Source organism: Diaphorina citri, unplaced genomic scaffold (genome assembly GCF_000475195.1).
Source record: "Diaphorina citri unplaced genomic scaffold, Diaci psyllid genome assembly version 1.1 scaffold54, whole genome shotgun sequence".
Classification (NCBI taxonomy): Eukaryota; Metazoa; Arthropoda; class Insecta; order Hemiptera; family Psyllidae; genus Diaphorina; species Diaphorina citri.
Genome location: NW_007377491.1, coordinates 292256 through 311835, shown reverse-complemented (window position 1 = coordinate 311835; position 19580 = coordinate 292256). Strand labels below are relative to the sequence as shown.

Sequence of the window (19580 nt, the reverse complement as noted above, 5' to 3'; positions counted from 1 at the left end):
ACTACAGATTTTGCTACACATAATGAGTTTTGGATTGGCTTCAACCCATTTGAGCTACTTGAGTGTAGGCACCTTTACGGGGCAATGAATTGTTTGCTTACCAGGCGATGGCTTTAATTCAACACCATCCAACAGGTTTTTAATCCTTGAAATTATGGAGCTAGGAGTTTGCTCATCCATGATAGAGAAAGATAAGTGATTAGATCAGAGCCAAACAAAAAGAACAAAATTTAAACGAAAATACCAAAACCAAACCCACTGCACAACCAAAAATGAATTTTTCTCAATCCCGATTTCAAACTTTGGCGCTATGATTTTGTTTATGTTTACAAAATGGAAAGGCTTCACTTTTTTCACATTTTCCCAAATGTCTACTCTTTTCCACCTCTTTGAAGTGAGAAGATAAAGGCGGCAATTTTTAAAATTTCATTAATCATTATTTTTTTTTGCCTGCCAACTTGAACCTTGTGTTCGCGGATTTCGCGATTATGTTCGCGGATTTCGCGATTATGTTCGCGGATTTGGCGATTATGTTCGCGGATTTGGGAAACGCTTTCGCCACATCAAAGTATACTACGTCCACTTGCTTTCGACGGTCTACAAATTTGGACACATAACTAAGAAAATCTAAGATGGGCTGGCGAGCCAGGTGATTATCTTCAATCATAAGATTCATAAGGCATAGTCAGCCAAGTTAGTTTGGAAAGCATGTCTACCTTGTAAGCACTGGGCCGCGGGTTCGATTCCCGCCCGAGGCGGATTTTATCCTAAACAGATAAGGTTTGTTCTCGGAACGGGTGGCTTTCTCCTATCCTGTGCGGATTTCGCGATTATGTTCGCGGATTTCGCGATTATGTTCGCGGATTTGGCGATTTTGTTCGCGGATTTCCCCCCCCCCCCCCCCCCCAAAAGGTGAAATTAATTAATGATTTGAATATTTTTTTTCCATTGTTTTCTTAGACGTGCCAGTTTTGGTTTGGCCTTCTCAAAGATAAATATTCTCCTGGGTTTGAAGACAGCATACGTTCCATCAAGTGGCCTTTCACGTCATCTAATGTGAGTGCCACTCAGCGCGTTCCCTCTCATGAAGTGTTGCTCAAGTTCAAGAAGAAACTGAAAACTCTTCTACTCATCCAATACCCGTGAGTATAGTACAGAATATGACCCACTTTACACAGAACAGTACAGGTCGAGTATTCAGAACAAAGGGATAAACTGTAACAAAAGAGGTCTTCTCATCCCGAAATCGAAGAGTGGATTGGAACGTATCACATGCCTTCAGGCACACTCTGTCAACACAAGAACACCAGAAAGTTACTTCAGTAAATGGTTTCTTCAATTTATATTGATCCCACCAGAAATATTCGCAACCGAAAAATTAGCGCAAAATTTTGTCGATAGTGGTCGACTCAAAAGTAGAAGTCGACTGTCAGGACGAACATTCATCCTGCTATTCGGTACTGCTGGCCATCTGAGCGCACGACAATACCAATTACCAGTAAGTTTCAATTTCTGGACGATATCTTGTAGTGAACACAACACTTTCTCTTGATTTCAGGTTCTACTGATGAAGCGCCAGATATCGGAAATAGAACAAGAGATCGTGGTGCAACGCTCCCATCATAGTAAACTCGAAGAGGAAGTGAATGGCATTACAGGAGCAGGTAATACAGAATACTAGGTGGTTTCTCCACCCTTTGATTTTGTTTGTAAATTATTTAAAATTCGTGATAACACTATTCTGTACATCAAGGGTGGGGTGGTAGAGAATGCCATAGGCATTAACCACACCCTTGATCAAGCTTTATTTTGTACCTATAAATTTTGTTACCATTTGTAGGTATATTTTTATTTTGTAAATAAAGTTTGATCTAATGGTTTAATAATAATACTAGCAGGTTCCCGTGCTTCGCCACGGGACATTGATCATGACTCGAGATCGGTTTAGATTTTGGCGAAATCCTCTCTTATTGAAGTTGGTGCATATCTACATCTACATTCTACATAGGTATATAAAACATAGAATATTCCTACCAAATTTCAGCTTGTTAGGAGTTGGGCTTCTGGGGAAGATAAAGAGATCAATCTGTGAATGAATGAGTAAATGGATTTCCCTTTCATGTACAATACAGTAGATTCTCGATTATTTCAACTTCCATTATTTCCATTGGTTTTTTTTATCTTTCAAAAGATATCCTATCTTATCAGAGGAAAAGATCATAGAAAGTGATCATTTCAACTACCCCCGGTTCCAATTAGTTGAAATAATCGAGGTTCTACTGTAAGAGTAAAGATTTTTGTTCTCTTTATTAATAGTTTCTAAGTTATACTCAGACCAAGATGACTCTTAAAGAATCCCAATAAATCAAGGCTAGTTACTAATCGCTTGTTCTCATTCCAGGTACAACTTCGGAGCAAGCATTGAGCGGATGTCCATCGACCTGCACCACTACCACAACACCTAGCCCTCTGAATACAGGAGGCGGGGGAAGTAACAAGAAAGATATTCTGGATCCTGGAGATATTGATCTTACTTCTCTCGATCCCTTGAGTGAGTATAGAGTATAGACCTTATGCTCTTATTTAGACGAGGTTTTAAAGTGAAAGAGTAGAAAAAAATAATTAGGGAATTTTCTCTTTCTTCTACAATTTGTAGATCCCGAGATAAATCAATTGAAAAATTACCGGTAAATCTTGTATCTTGACGTCATTACATGCGCTCCCGTATGCGATGACTTCATATTCCATAAGTACCTCCCGTTTATCTCTGTCAAAGGCGGCTGCTAGGTAGCGTTAGCGCTACCTCTGTGTTATATCTTGACATGACAACTCTTGGTACCTAGCCCTCTGAATACAGGAGGCGGGGGAAGTAACAAGAAAGATATTCTGGATCCTGGAGATATTGATCTTACTTCTCTCGATCCCCTGAGTGAGTATAGACCTTATGCTCTTATTTAGACGAGGTTTTAAAGTGAAAGAGTAGAAAAAAATAATAGGGAATTTTCTCTTTCTTCTACAATTTGTAGATCCCGAGATAAATCAATTGAAAAATTTACCGGTAAATCTTGTATTTTGACGTCACTACATGCGCTCCCGTATGCGATGACTTCATATTCCATAAGTACCTCCCGTTTATCTCTGTCAAAGGCGACTGGTAGGTAGCGTTAGCGCTATATCTTGACATCACAACTCTTGGGAATTTTTCATTAGAACGGCAAAGAAAATTTGAATTTTCGACCTTATAACCTGTGTCCACACATAGTCGACTCCGTCGATCGACGAGGAAAAGAGTTGAATCTATGTTGTCCAGGCAGTGTATGGTTTTAGTCGACGTCCACTATGTTTGGACATAGATGTAGAAAGAATAGATAGCGATCTCATGCGCAGAAGTGAAGTCACTCTAAATGCACTCTTGCCCTACAACAAAATGGCGGACCTTGAACGAACCGGCTTCATTTTTTTTCAAGGCTCAATATGAAGTTCGTCATCTATTCTTTCTACATCTGTGGGTGCAAGCATAGATGTAGAGAATAGCCTTGAAAAAAAAAAAAAAAAAAAATGAAGCCGGTTTGTTGTAGGGCAAGATTGAGCGAACCGGCTTCATTTTTTTTCAAGGCTCAATATGAAGCTCGTCATCTATTCTTTCTACATCTATGGTTTGGACATAGCTTCAAAGTTCCTCTCTTCTTGTATTCTCAGCTTTTTCTTCTACGACTTCTAGATCCCGAGATAAATCGATTTAAAAAATACCGGTAAATCGTGAACTTTGACGTCACGGCATACGTTCTCGTAGGCGATGACGTCACATCAAATGTCCCGAGCAAAGCTCCCTCGCAGGCTACGCATTAATGTGTTTGTGCGCATACGTTTCTGCGCAGTTCTTTCTGCTCCTCTGCTAACGCGCTTGCATAGTGGCGCTACCCAACGGACGAAAAAAACAACTGCGTAAAGTCTGACGTCACACATATTTGAACTCTTTCATTAGAACGGAAAATAAAAATTGAGTTTTCGACCTTTTGCAGTTATTTTTTCGGAGTTTTGACCTGAGATTTGGATTTTTCCCAACTTTTTATATAGGAATCGACCATTTATTTATATTTTTTACCCATTTGCAACTGTTCCATTGATTAAAATCTAATAAGTGTTAAATATGTCTGTCAAATTTCTGAAAAATTGGATAAACTGTTCAGGCGTTATTATGACGAAGAAGAAGAGAAAATAAATATATTATTTTGTAAGTACTAAGTAGGGTCCCTACAAGACTTTCGGAGGTCCGATCAATCCCAAACTTGACAGAGGGAACTATAACTGTACTTTTTTAAGCGAATGCAAATATCAAGTTTTTTTTTAAAGAGGTTTGACAGAGGGAACTGTGACTGCTAGAGAAATCGAAGAGAGAAGGAAGACAGGATAGGAGAAAGCCAGCCGTTCCGAGAACGAACATTATCCCATCAGGATAAAAAAAAAAAACACATGTATTTTTTTGTTAAGAGGTTTGACAGAGGGAACTGTAACTGCTATGGTCTTATCGTCCCAAAATCAAGAGAGAAGGAATTTTTTTAAAGAGGTTTAACAGAGGGAACTGTAACTGCTATGGTCTTATCGTCCCGAAATCGAAGAGAGAAGGAAGAGAGGGATAGGAGAAAGCCAGCCGTTCCGAGAACGAACATTATCCCATCAGGATAAAATCCGCCCCGGGCGGGAATCGAACCATTTTAAAGAGGTTTGACAGAGGGAACTGTAACTGCTATGGTCTTATCGTCCCGAAATCGAAGAGAGAAGGAAGCCAGGTAGGAGAAAGCCAGCCGTTCCGAGAACGAACATTATCCCATCAGGATAAAATCCGCCCCGGGCGGGAATCGAACCCGCAGCCTAGCGCTTACAAGGCAGACGCACTACCAACTAAGCTAACTAGGCTGGCAATCCCAAACTTTGATGAGACTAATGAACCAAATCTTTATCTTTGTGTAATTGTCATTTTTAAATCTAACAAACGCTTCTAGACTTTTGGTGGAATAAACAGAGAGACAAACAAGCTAAGGTTTTCTTCGCCTTTTCCCGTGTACAGACGGGGTCGGCGTTTTTCGTCAGCCTCTCAATCAGCCCTAATTTTTGGGCCGATATTTGATCAAGAGTGGATGCCTTTCGTACTCATCCTTTGCTATTTCTTCAGCAAGGGAAATTTCAGGCTGGTATACTCCCTGTTTTTTGTTCATTTCTCACACTGAAAAATTCTGTTTATCTTCTAGGTGGGAGGGGTAGGAGGTAGTGGAGGAGGAGGAGGGGGAGGACTGACCATATTGCCCCTACATCAGGGGGAGAGACCCTATCCTGGAATGCCCGTACTGGAAGATGGTCTATCTTCAGGCCATGCGAGTGACACAGAGAACAATAATCCTACGGTAAGCATGCCCATTGTCCATCCCGTAGTATGTCTCTCATCAGATGGATCTAACTGTGGTGATTTGGATAGCGAGATATCCTCTCTGGTACTCGTTATGGATGAGGTAAGTACCTGTACCTACTAAGCTCTGAAATAGATCAGTTGCGCTTACTTGGGTGATGTTTCGAAATCGAGCAGGAAAAATGAGGACGTTCGAAACAACATAAAGTTAAATTTCCAACATTTCTTGATGCTAATCCATCAACAGAAGTCAAGAAAGTATCACAGATTTTTTTTTTTAATCTACGTTTCAAAAAAGGAAATTGCCGCGCCTCACCCTGTACTTGTCAAAAGTCACAAGGTTACCTTTACAACTCCTTCATTTTGGTCAATGAAATATGTCACTTGATTTCATATTTCTATAGCTTACTACTGGCACGCTAATCACATGGAAAATGATAATAGGTTTTACTTTCTCTTAAATTTGCTTTTGTTTAAGCAGACTAGAAATGCATACTCGAGAGATGTGTCCTACTTTCCCACATGAGTTACATTTGAGTTGTCTTGTACTACAGCTTGTTTCTACAGCTTACTAGTGGCATGGAAAATGACAATAGGTTTTACTTTCTCTTATAATAATGATTTAGAATTTGAAAGATTTTAATCGTTCAAATTACACCTGCTAAGAAGCTAAGAACCGTATATGAATTAAACCTCATTTATAATAAGACTTTTGGAATTTGAAAGATTTTAATCGTTCAAATTACACCTGCTAAGAAGCTAAGAACCGTATATGAATTAAACCTCATTTATAATAAGACTTTCATAGTCGGAGGATGGCTAATTGCCCGATTAAAACCAGGACCATTTGTTTTTCGCTGGTTGGGCTGGTTTAGGTGTCGTTGAAGTCGTGGTTGTAGGTGTTGTCCTAACCACTTTGAAAAAGTCTTTGAAGTACCCTCCTTCGTCATTAGCTACTGGTGAAGGTGGATTGATGTTGGCTTTATAGTTGAACAGTCTGTACCCTCCTTCGTCATTAGCTACTGGTGCAGGTGGATTGATGTTGGCTTTATAGTTGAACAGTCCCCACCCTTGGTTGCTACCTTGTGGACTTATCTGTCCAGTCTGATCTGTTTCAATGTTGCTTAGTTGTGTACGGTCGCTTTTAACAGGAAGGTCTTTAGAAGGACTTGGGACAAACTGAGGCTTCAATTGCAGAGCTTGTTCTTCAGGTTTCAATATTGTTTGAGGCTTTTCTTTCTTGACAGCAACTTCACCGGTTAGGTCAACATTCCCCACTTCCTTGTTAAGTTCTGTGCCGCTATCTTGAGGTTTATGCTCCATCGTGTTTTCCTTGTCAAAGGTGGCTATTTCCTTAGGTTCCTCAACTTTCTCATGTGGAGTTTCCTTCTGCTTATCTAAGGGTTTGGGTAGTTCTTCTTTATTCAAACTTATTTTTGACGCTGGAGATGATTTTTGACCGCCTTCAGTTAGTTCGGCTAAATGACTGTTTTCTTGTTTGTCTTTGGTGAGAGTTTGATCCGTTGTAACCTCATATAACTTATTCAGTGGTGTGAGATCATGTTCATCCCCATGTCCTTGTCAAAGGTGGCTATTTCCTTAGGTTCCTCAACTTTCTCATGTGGAGTTTCCTTCTGGTTATCTAAGGGTTTGGGTAGTTCTTCTTTATTCAAACTTGTTTTTGACACTGGAGATGATTTTTGACCGCCTTCAGTTAGTTCGGCTAAATGACTGTTTTCCTGTTTGTCATTGGTGAGAGTTTGATCCGTTGTGACCTCATGTAACTTATTCAGTGGTGTCTGATCATGTTCATCCCCATATGTTGGTGGTAGGTTATTTGATTCATCTTGTTTCTTCTCCAAGTGTTCAGTTTTCTCATCTGTTCCCTTGTCGGTTTTATGAACTTCATGGTTCCCTTCAGTGGAATTGGTATTGGAAGTTTGTATAGGTTGTATAGGTGTCTGCTCAACTTTGTGTAATGTGGGACCGTCTTCTGATTTATTTGGAGTGTTTAAGTTCCCCTCTTTGTTTTCTATTGGTTTTTCTACTTTCGGTTGCGTCTCATCTTTTGTATCAGTGTGATTTGATAGATTGTTTGGAGTGAGTTCATTGTTACTCTTCTTTTCTTCAGCTTCATTTAATTTATCAAAGTAAGGCACTTCTGTAGAATACAATACTTCTTCTTTGTTATATTTTGGAGAAGTCTCTGAGTTTATCGGAGGTACGCTCTTCATTTTTGGTTCTCCTCCCAGTAAGGCCTCCTTATTGTCGTTATCATTTGATATTTTTTTCGTCAGTTCAGCTTCATTACCACCAATAGTTTTCTTCTTTTCTGTAGGTTGTTCTAGTTTTGCTACATTAGATTCTTCTGTAGTTTGTAAGTTTACTTCTTTCAACTTGTTGTCTTCAGATGATTTCAGAGGCGTCTGTAGATCCATGGGGACATTATTGTTGGTATTGTCTTGTTTGTTCAATCCTTCATTACCGTTGTGTACATTTTCAATGTTTGCATCACTTTTTTCTTCCTTATTTGGTTTTCCTGTATCCGTTTCATCGGTATTATGTTGTATCTGTTCCGTTACATCTGGATTACATGTTGTCTCGACGTTTTCTCCTTCGGAAGGTGGAGCAGTCACTTCTGTTTCATGTACTGGAGAACCGTCAGTATTTTGTACACCTTCTGAATTCTCTTGGGGTTGAACGTTTTGGGTGCCTTCAGAGTTGTCTATATTGCTTTCTGTTGTTTGCTCTATGTCATTTTGTAGGACCTCAGTACTAGGAGTACTGTCAGCATTCACTTCTGAACCATCAGGAGATGGTGTGACTTCCTCTTGTCCATTTTGTAAGTTATCTCTGTTTTGTTCTGTTGGTAATACTGCTGAGTTTTCACCGTTATGTTGAACCTCTGGTGTGCTATTTTCTGCATTTTCAGTTTCATTAAGATTATTCGCACCTTCACTGACTTGTTCAGATCCATTACCATTTGATGGAGATGTCACAGTTTCGTCAGGATTTACATTGGCATTGTCTTGGTTATTCTGTTGAGGTTCAGGCTCAGGTGTTACACTATCTTCAACATTATTAGCATTTGGTTCAGTAGATGGATTGTCTTGTGTATTATCTGGTATTCCAGTATTCTGAGCATTTTCAAGGTCTTGTATAGTAGCTCCTTCATCGGGGTTCGCAGTCACATCGAGAGATCCTGGCTCTGGTGTTAGATCAGGGTGTTCATTATTTGTCACATCTGAATTTACCGGTTCTACTTCGTCATTCCCAGGCTGAGTTGTAACTTGGTCATTGTATCCTTCCGAGACTTGTTCATTATTTCCTTCTGTGGCTTGCTCATTATTTTCTGAATTAACTTGTTCATTATTTCCTCCAGTAACTTGGTCATTATATCCTTCAGTGGCTTGTTCATTGTTATATCCTTCAGAGGCGTGTTCATTATTTCCTTCAGTGAGTTGTTCATTATTATATCCTTCAGTGACTTGTTCATTATTATATCCTTCAGTGACTTGTTCATTATTATATCCTTCCGTAACTTGTTCATTATTATATCCTTCAGTTACTTGTTCATTATTATATCCTTCCGTAACTTGTTCATTATATTCTTCAGAGGCGTGTTCATTATTTCCTGGATTACCTTGGTCATTATATCCTTCACTGACTTGTTCATTATTATATCCTTCAGTTACTTGTTCATTATTATATCCTTCCGTAACTTGTTCATTATATCCTTCAGAGGCGTGTTCATTATTTCCTGGATTACCTTGGTCATTATATCCTTCACTGACTTGTTCATTATTATATCCCTCTGTAACTTGCTCATTATTTAATTCAGAGACGTGTTCATTATATCCTTCTGTAACTTGTTCATTATTATATCCTTCAGAGGGGTGTTCATTATTTCCTGGATTACCTTGGTCATTATATCCTTCACTGACTTGTTCATTATTATATCCCTCTGTAACTTGCTCATTATTTAATTCAGAGACGTGTTCATTATATCCTTCTGTAACTTGTTCATTATTATATCCTTCAGAGGGGTGTTCATTATTTCCTGAATTACCTTGGTCATTATACCCTTCAGTGACTTGTTCATTATTATATCCTTCAGAGGCATGTTCATTATTTCCTGGATTACCTTGGTCATTATATCCTTCAGTGACTTGTTCATTATTATATCCTTCAGAGGTATGTCCATTATTTCCTGGATTACCTTGGTCATTATACCCTTCAGTAACTGAAACTGTCAAGGAAAATCTTACACCTCGCTTTGTTTGGTCAATTAGTATCGTGGATGATTCCTTGATTTATTGCACCAATTCATCTCAATACCATCACATTATCATAGTACTTATCGTTTGTTTTTGCCCCATGTTTCCTCTCTTGCTAGTCCGTTTAGTTTTTACGTAACCTCTCTAATTCTCTATACCTACTATAGCACTCCAGTCTCCTATTACCTGTCTACTAACTCTAGTGCTACTCTCCTAATCATATCAGTCTCTGTCTCTGAGTGCACTCATCCTCTACACGAGTGTGTAGTTACGAGATTTCATTTAGTTGTTCTGGGATTGGAATTGGTCTGCGCCGCGCCGCAGGCATTGTTTCATAATCTTTCTCTGTATGTTCATAGAGTTTCATTTTATGATCCGTCTATTGTAACTTTGTTTTGTTTTTAAGATCACATTTGAAGCTTTAAGTCGACTATGCCTGTCATTCCAATCTCTGTATGTTCATATTGTTTTATGATTTTATTATCTGTGAATTTGAAGTTTGGAGTCCATTGGAACTTTGTTTTGTTTTATTTTTAGAATCACATTACGGTCTTTAGAAGGACTTGGGACTAACTGAGGCTTCAATTGCAGAGCTTGTTTTTCAGGTTTCAATATTGTTTGAGGCTTTTCTTTCTTAGCAACTTCACCGGTTAGGTCAACATTCCCCCCCCCCTTGTTAAGTTCTGTGCCGCTATCTTGAGGTTTATGCTCCATCGTGTTTTCCTTGTCAAAGGTGGCTATTTCCTTAGGTTCCTCAACTTTCTCATGTGGAGTTTCCTTCTGGTTATCTAAGGGTTTGGGTAGTTCTTTTTCTTTATTCAAACTTGTTTTTGACGCTGGAGATGATTTTTGACCGCCTTCAGTTAGTTCGTCTAAATGACTGTTTTCTTGTTTGTCTTTGGTGAGAGTTTGATCCGTTGTAACCTCATATAACTCATTCAGTGGTGTGAGATCATGTTCATCCCCATGTGTTGGTGGTAAGTTATTTGATTCATCTTGTTTCTTCTCCAAGTGTTCAGATTTTCCATCTGTTCCCTTGCCGGTTTTATGAACCTCATGGTTCCCTTCAGTGGAATTGGTATTGGAAGTTTGTATAGGTGTCTGCTCAACTTTGTGTAATGTGGGACCGTCTTCTGATTTATTTGGAGTGTTTAAGTTCCCCTCCTTGTTTTCTATTGGTTTTTCTACTTTCGGTTGCATCTCATCTTTTGTATCAGTGTGATTTGATAGATTGTTTGGAGTAAGTTCATTGTTACTCTTCTTTTCCTCAGCTTCATTTAATTTATCAATGTAAGGTACTTCTGTAGAATGCAATACTTCTTCTTTGTTATATTTTGGAGAAGTCTCTGAGTTTATCGGAGGTATGCTCTTCATTTTTGGTTCTCCTCCCAGTAAGGCCTCCTTATTGTCGTTATCATTTGATATTTTTTTCGTCAGTTCAGGTTCATTACCATCAATAGTTTTCTTCTTTTCTGTAGGTTGTTCTAGTTTTGCTAGATTCGATGCTTCTGTAGTTTGTAAGTTTACTTCTTTCAACTTGTTGTCTTCAGATGATTTCAGAGGCGTCTGTAGATCCATGGGAACATTATTGTTGGTATTGTCTTGTTTGTTCAATCCTTCATTACCGTTGTGTACATTTTTAATGTTTGCATCACTTTTTTCTTCCTTATTTGGTTTTCCTGTATCCGTTTCATCGGTATTATGTTGTATCTGTTCCGTTACATCTGGATTACATGTTGTCTCGACGTTTTCTCCTTCGGAAGGTGGAGCAGTCACTTCTGTTTCATGTACTGGAGAACCGTCAGTATTTTGTACACCTTCTGAATTCTCTTGAGGTTGGACGTTTTGGGTGCCTTCAGAGTTGGCGTTTTCTCCTTCGGAAGGTGGAGCAGTCACTTCTGTTTCATGTACTGGAGAACCGTCAGTATTTTGTACACCTTCTGAATTCTCTTGGGGTTGAACGTTTTGGGTGCCTTCAGAGTTGTCTATATTGCTTTCTGTTGTTTGCTCTATGTCATTTTGTAGGACCTCAGTACTAGGAGTACTGTCAGCATTCACTTCTGAACCATCAGGAGATTGGCTACATTGCTTTCTGTTGTTTGTTCTATGTCATTTTGTAGGACCTCAGTACTAGGAGTACTGTCAGCATTCACTTCTGAACCATCAGGTGGTGTGACTTCCTCTTGTCCATTTTGTAAGTTATCTCTGTTTTGTTCTGTTGGTAATACTGCTGAGTTTTCACCGTTATGTTGAACCTCTGGTGTGCTATTTTCTGCATTTTCAGTTTCATTGAGATTATTCGCACCTTCACTGACTTGTTCAGATCCATTACCGTATGATGGAGATGTCATAGTTTCGTCAGGATTTACATTGGCATTGTCTTGGTTATTCTGTTGAGGTTCAGGCTCAGGTGTTACACTATCTTCAACATTATTAGCATTTGGTTCAGTAGACGGAATGTCTTGTGTATTATCTGGTATTCCAGTATTCTGAGCATTTTCAAGGTCTTGTATAGTAGCTCCTTCATCAGGGTTCGCAATCACATCGAGAGATCCTGGCTCTGGTGTTAGATCAGGGTGTTCATTATTTGTCACATCTGAATTTACCGGTTCTACTCGTTTAGAACGCCAACTAGTCGTTCTATCACTTGCTTGTAGGAAAACTCACGCGTGTAATTCATTCTATGCCACGGAAAAGACACACATGTAATTGCATTCTACGCCGAGCACTTATTCTGCTACCAGAAAAACGCACCGTTGAAATTGTTAACCATATTATGTAAATGGGTACTTACATAAATAGCTTCAAAATGGCACACCAATATCCAAAGTAAAGTCCAAGAGTATTCCTGTGAGCAGATCTGCAGTACGATGGACGAATAGTTTCGGCTCTTCATGTTTTCGTATTTCCTCGTCACGATTTTTCTTGCTTTTGCCGTGGTCGTCTGTTTTGTTGGGGGCGTTGTGTACAGAGTGCTTGTTATGTTTAATAGGTTTACAGTCGTTATCGGATGGAGAGTCATTATGTTTATGGGATGGGGGGTTGTTATATAAATGGGCTGGATGGCTGTTAGGTTAATGGGATTGATCATCGAAATGTTTATGGGATGGTCCGCAGATATGTTCATGGGACTAATGGTCGTTGTATTTATGGGATGGACAGCCGTTATGGTGAGCAGATCTGCAGTACGATGGACGAATAGTTTCGGCTCTTCATGTTTTCGTATTTCCTCGTCACGATTTTTCTTGTTATTGCCGTAGTCGTCTGTTTTGTTGGGGGCGTTGTGTACAGAGTGCTTGTTATGTTTAATAGGTTTACCGTCGTTATCGGATGGAGAGTCGTTATGTTTATGGGATAGGGGGTTGTTATATAAATGGGCTGGATGGCTGTTAGGTTAATGGGATTGATCATCGAAATGTTTATAAGATGGTCCGCAGATATGTTCACGGGACTAATGGTCGTTGTATTTATGGGATGGACCGCCGATATGTTTATGGGCTGGACAGCCGATATTTTTATGGGCGGAATAGTCTGTATGTCCACTAGGGGCACTGGGCTGGCGCTGGGCTGTAAGCTACCAAGGCTGAACTCGATTTTGCCGAGTGGTGCCATACCCAGGAGCATTGGTAAATTAGGTTCAACCTTGTGATCGACAGCCATATGTCCAGATGTCTGAATGCCGTTGGTCTGGTTCGTTTCCTGGGTCTGAAATCGAAACGAAAGCCAAATGTTACTTGATGTGAGACAATAAGAAGAGCCGTATTTTCCTTTCGCAATTTCCCCTCTTCTGGAGCTCGTCTCCCCTCTTTTGATGTGATAGCGTCTGTAGTAAACCATAGGAAAAAGAGAGGATATTTCGAAAGGAAAATACAACTGAACCTCTCTATAACGATTAACAACCAGTATGACTTGGACATGCTTTTCCTTTGTAACAGGATAAGCGCAACGTCATCTTCATAGTTTAGAACGTTTCGCAATTTCCCCTCTTCTGGAGCTCGTCTCCCCTCTTTTGATGTGATAGCGTCTGTAGTAAACCATAGGAAAAAGAGAGGATATTCCGAAAAGAAAATACAACTGAACCTCTCTATAACGATTAGCAACCAGTATGACTTGGACATGCTTTTCCTTTGTAACAGGATAAGTGCAACGTCATCTTCATAGTTTAGAACGCGAACTAGTCGTTCTATCACTTGCTTGTAGGAAAACTCACGCGTGTAATTCATTCTATGCCACGGAAAAGACACACATGCAATTGCATTATACGCCGAGCACTTATTCTGCTGCTAGAAAAACGCACCGTTGAAATTGTTAACCATATTATGTAAATGTGTATATACTTACATAAATAGCTTCAAAATGGCACACCAATATCCAAAGTAAAGTCCATCTGAAGCGAACTGGAATTTCCATCGTGATGCAATGTTACGTTAACTGAGTATCTAGTTCATGAAATCTATCGCTGCTTTTCAAAAGCTACTCCCTTTAAACTCGGGAGTCAAATGCAGGTTATCTGGTTTGCAGTTTTCTAGTGGTGTACAGTTTTAGTTAGGTGTTCAAACTCCTGATCTTACTTCGTCACCAAATGAAATGGGCTTATTTTTCGAGTCGTAGGGGTTTGGTTTTCATTCGTCATTTGTAGAGCCCAGTGTCGTACACTTTAGGCAGGACGAGGTATAAAATTTCCCAATTACTTTTGAACCCCGTTGGATCTTCGGGGGTTCTCGAGTCGTAGGGGTTTGGTTTTCATTCGTCATTTGTAGAGCCCAGTGTCGTACATTTTAGGCAGGACGAGGTATAAAATTTCCCAATGACTTTTGAACCCCGTTGGATCTTCGGGGGTTCCATGACACCTTTCCTTTGTTTTTACATTGTTCCTGATTGGTTTGTCCAATTTGGTCAGTAGTGTTTTGGTCCATAAGAAAAGTTCGAGTTTTGGAAGAGGTGTTTACTTAAATGCTCCATAAATAATAGTTCGTCTGACACTCGTATTTATGAACAAGAATGATCGTTCTTAGATCAGTCTCAAGTCAAAATTGACCAATCAAATGCCTTGAGACTATGCTTAGCACGAACTTAAGAGCCAGCATTTTGTTCATAAATATGAGTGTAAGAATGCTCCATAAATACATAACAGCTTATCTAAGTGGCAGAGGGCACCACGCATATTATTCCATTCTGCATGAGTATAAGAAGAGAGCTATTTGCTGATTGAAAACAATGCCCAATTCATTCAATCTCTTAATATTAGACACATCCATTTCTCTTTTACCTCCTCCTCCTCCTCTTGGACATGCAGGCATCCGTCACTGATGTGACTGACATTGGACTGTGAGGTGTTGGTAATGTAGATCCAACCATTGTGTACTCACATCTATTTGATCATCACTCATTAGTTCCCGTTAAGCAGCTATTAGTTTCCTAATAGCCGTATAAAACATATGTCACTCGATATTATTGCGTCAAATTGTTCAGACAGACATCCTCCTGCTTATTTGACGAAAAAAAAGAGAGAAATATTTCACCCCCACTTATTTCGTAACAAATACAACAATTTTATTCATATTGCGGACCCACAGAACCAAAGAAGCTCTTCTGTAGAACGTATTCAGAAATAAATGGCTCATCCTTACAGGAAATTTAGCTAAAAGCGGTTGGGTGGAGGAGCTCCTCCAAGAAACCCCTGCTACTTGACGCCATACAAAAGGCCCTCTACAGGGCCCCAAAAGTTCCATTGGTTATTTTTTCCATTGTTCCTGATTGGTTTGTCCAATTTGGTCAGTAGTGTTTTGGTCCATAAGAAAAGTTCGAGTTTTGGAAGAGGTGTTTACTAAAATGCTCCATAAATAAAAGTTCGTCTAAGAATGCTCCATAAATACATAACAGCTTATCTACATAAGTGGCAGAGGGCACCACACATATTATTTCATTCTGCATGAGTAAGAAGAGAGCTGTTTGCTGATTGAAAACAATGCCCAATTCATTCAATCTCTTTATATTAGATTAGAGATTAGACACATCCATTTCTCTTTTACCTCCTCCTCCTCTTGGACATGCAGGCATCCGTCACTGATGTGACTGACATTGGACTGTGAGGTGTTGGTAATGTAGATGCAACCATTGTGTACTCACATCTATTTGATCATCACTCATTAGTTCGAGAGGAGGAGGAGGTAAAAGAGAAATGGATGTGTCTAATCTCTAATCTAATATAAAGAGATTGAATGAATTGGGCATTGTTTTCAATCAGCAAACAGCTCTCTTCTTACTCATGCAGAATGAAATAATATGTGTGGTGCCCTCTGCCACTTATGTAGATAAGCTGTTATGTATTTATGGAGCATTCTTAGACGAACTTTTATTTATGGAGCATTTTAGTAAACACCTCTTCCAAAACTCGAACTTTTCTTATGGACCAAAACACTACTGACCAAATTGGACAAACCAATCAGGAACAATGTAAAAACAAAGGAAAGGTGTCATGGAACCCCCGAAGATCCAACGGGGTTCAAAAGTAATTGGGAAATTTTATACCTCGTCCTGCCTAAAGTGTACGACACTGGGCTCTACAAATGACGAATGAAAACCAAACCCCTACGACTCGAAAAATAAGCCCATTTCATTTGGTGACGAAGTAAGATCAGGAGTTTGAACACCTAACTAAAACTGTACACCACTAGAAAACTGCAAACCAGATAACCTGCATTTGACTCCCGAGTTTAAAGGGAGTAGCTTTTGAAAAGCAGCGATAGATTTCATGAACTAGATACTCAGTTAACGTAACATTGCATCACGATGGAAATTCCAGTTCGCTTCAGTTGGACTTTACTTTGGATATTGGTGTGCCATTTTGAAGCTATTTATGTAAGTACCCATTTACATAATATGGTTAACAATTTCAACGGTGCGTTTTTCTGGTAGCAGAATAAGTGCTCGGCGTAGAATGCAATTACATGTGTGTCTTTTCCGTGGCATAGAATGAATTACACGCGTGAGTTTTCCTACAAGCAAGTGATAGAACGACTAGTTGGCGTTCTAAACTATGAAGATGACGTTGCGCTTATCCTGTTACAAAGGAAAAGCATGTCCAAGTCATACTGGTTGTTAATCGTTATAGAGAGGTTCAGTTGTATTTTCCTTTCGAAATATCCTCTCTTTTTCCTATGGTTTACTACAGACGCTATCACATCAAAAGAGGGGAGACGAGCTCCAGAAGAGGGGAAATTGCGAAAGGAAAATACGGCTCTTCTTATTGTCTCACATCAAGTAACATTTGGCTTTCGTTTCGATTTCAGACCCAGGAAACGAACCAGACCAACGGCATTCAGACATCTGGACATATGGCTGTCGATCACAAGGTTGAACCTAATTTACCAATGCTCCTGGGTATGGCACCACTCGGCAAAATCGAGTTCAGCCTTGGTAGCTTACAGCCCAGCGCCAGCCCAGTGCCCCTAGTGGACATACAGACTATTCCGCCCATAAAAATATCGGCTGTCCAGCCCATAAACATATCGGCGGTCCATCCCATAAATACAACGACCATTAGTCCCGTGAACATATCTGCGGACCATCTTATAAACATTTCGATGATCAATCCCATTAACCTAACAGCCATCCAGCCCATTTATATAACAACCCCCCATCCCATAAACATAATGACTCTCCATCCGATAACGACTGTAAACCTATTAAACATAACAAGCACTCTGTACACAACGCCCCCAACAAAACAGACGACTACGGCAATAACAAGAAAAATCGTGACGAGGAAATACGAAAACATGAAGAGCCGAAACTATTCGTCCATCGTACTGCAGATCTGCTCACAGGAATACTCCAAGATGGCAACGGACTACCAGAAAGTGTGGCAGATGAACCTGCCAGAAGGGACACCAATGGGGAAACCAAATGGAGGCAGTGGTGTGGAGATAAATCACAATATGCCTCATCCTGAGGTAACCATCAGTGGACATGATAAACCAAACACTGGGAGTGATAAACCACATAATGTAGTTGATGGTGTACCCTTACAGCACATGGAAAAAGAACCAACGGATAAGAAACGAAACCATAACACAGGTCTGAAAGACAAAAACAACGTTTCTGCAAACGCTCAATCGTTAGAGTCCCATAAAATAGAGGAACCAAAAAAGACGCCGAATGGTAATAACAGTAATACTAGACGAGTGGTAATACAGCAAGCAGGACAAAATGAGCCACAGAAATCCATGCCAGGCCAGACCAACAGGAATATGAGTTTGAAAGTGGAAGGTAAAATAGCAGACAATCCCCTCATCGGAAATGATAATGTGGTGAAAGGTTCACTCCATGTTGGAACGGATAATAACGGAAATGGCTTCATGAACGCTCAGCATTCATTCAACAAAGAACCAAAGGATAAGATGGAAACCCCTCACGCAGGGCATAAACTCAACAATGCAACGAATATCAGAAACACACATGATCATGTCAACAATGCAAAAAATATTACGAATACAAATGACCATGCTGTAATGAAACCCACAAATGAAAAGATTGTGAACAAGTCAACTAACGCACTTCAAAGCAAACCTCGAGGAATTAAAAACATAGGTTCACTATTAGACGAGAGTAACGTAGGAAGCAGTGTTGCAACACCTAATGCTAAAGAACAACACATAGTCGGTAACAATGTGGAAAATAGTGGAAACAAAATCAACCATCCAAAGAAAATGGACAAGAAAGAAATATCAAATAATCCAGATAATAAAGCAAGTCAAATCAGTCGAGAAATTCCTAAGGATATCGTCAAAGACGAAACTAGTCAAAATAATCCAAACACTGGCAATGTACCTCCTGACAATACCCACATTCAAACAAAAAAATCTGCGTTAGGAGAAATAAAAGACGATAAACAACCTAAAGAAGAAGTCAGTGGTGCAGATGAAAATAAAAATACACTTGTTAATCATGCAGAAGATGAACATCCAATCAATCCATACCAGGATTATGTTCTAACTACCCAAGCAACAAGAATCAATGGTGGCATACCAAAATCCGTATATGAAATTCCAAGTGCCAGTCGAAGTCTGCAACAAGAAACATCTACATCACTGAGTTACCTCGAGAAAGCAATGGAAGTGTATGTTCTAACTACCCAAGCAACAAGAATCAATGGTGGCATACCAAAATCCGTATATGAAATTCCAAGTGCCAGTCGAAGTCTGCAACGAGAAACATCTACATCACTGAGTTACCTCGAGAAAGCAATGGAAGTGTTTGCATCCACAGGAAGTTCTGCAGACGAAAATCCAAGCGATGTTGTCCCAAATGAGGAATTACAAACTACTGGCAGCCCTCAGGAAAACTTGAATCAGAATATTGAGGAAACAGGTTCTCTTGAAGACAGTGGCTCCGTATCAAGTATTCCAGCGGTAGAAGACCAAAATATATCCAATAATAACGGTCAAAAGGAAGAAAACCCTGAGGCAAATCCTCAAAATACTGAAAGCCCTCAAGAGAACATAGGAGAAACTGGCAATCAACCGAGAGAACATCAGTTAGATCAATTAAACGAGGGAAACAATGAACCAGCTACTGAAGGAAATAATGAAATAAATAATGACCAAGTTACTCCAGGAAATAATGAACAAGTCTCGGAAGGGCCATAACACAGGTCTGAAAGACAAAAACAACGTTTCTGCAAACGCTCAATCGTTAGAGTCCCATAAAATAGAGGAACCAAAAAAGACGTCGAATGGTAACAACAGTAATACTAGACGAGTGGTAATACAGCAAGCAGGACAAAATGAGCCACAGAAATCCATGCCGGGCCAGACCAACAGGAATATGGGTTTGAAAGTGGAAGGTAAAATAGCAGACAATCCCCTCATCGGAAATGATAATGTGGTGAAAGGTTC

At 39.7% G+C, this 19580-nt stretch overlaps 3 protein-coding genes across 3 annotated transcripts in view; 1 reads left to right on the top strand and 2 right to left on the bottom strand.

Moving 5' to 3' along the window:
* LOC103517039 (transport and Golgi organization protein 6 homolog) overlaps positions 1-180 on the bottom strand; it is a 50456-nt gene extending 50276 nt beyond the window's left edge. The window contains exon 1 of the mRNA XM_026829116.1: positions 102-180. Coding sequence (XP_026684917.1) covers positions 102-180 — 79 coding nt within the window. The remainder of the gene's footprint in view (positions 1-101) is intronic.
* A 6055-nt stretch (positions 181-6235) lies between these two features.
* On the bottom strand, positions 6236-14273 carry LOC103517301 (uncharacterized protein DDB_G0290685-like). The gene is made up of 7 exons (XM_008482331.3): positions 14023-14273; positions 13196-13386; positions 12476-12851; positions 11748-12239; positions 10230-11628; positions 6997-9647; positions 6236-6934 (listed from the first exon to the last, which is right to left on the bottom strand). The coding sequence occupies exons 1-7, from the start codon at positions 14089-14091 to the stop codon at positions 6236-6238; spliced, it is 5877 nt and encodes a 1958-aa protein (XP_008480553.3). The 5' UTR covers positions 14092-14273.
* Positions 14274-16291: 2018 nt separating this feature from the next.
* LOC103517283 (putative mediator of RNA polymerase II transcription subunit 29) lies at positions 16292-19331 on the top strand. Its single transcript, XM_026829107.1, has 3 exons — positions 16292-16542; positions 16974-18765; positions 18901-19331. Exons 1-3 carry the CDS (start codon positions 16474-16476, stop codon positions 19329-19331), a joined length of 2292 nt encoding a protein of 763 aa, XP_026684908.1. The 5' UTR covers positions 16292-16473.
* Positions 19332-19580: the final 249 nt, after the last annotated feature.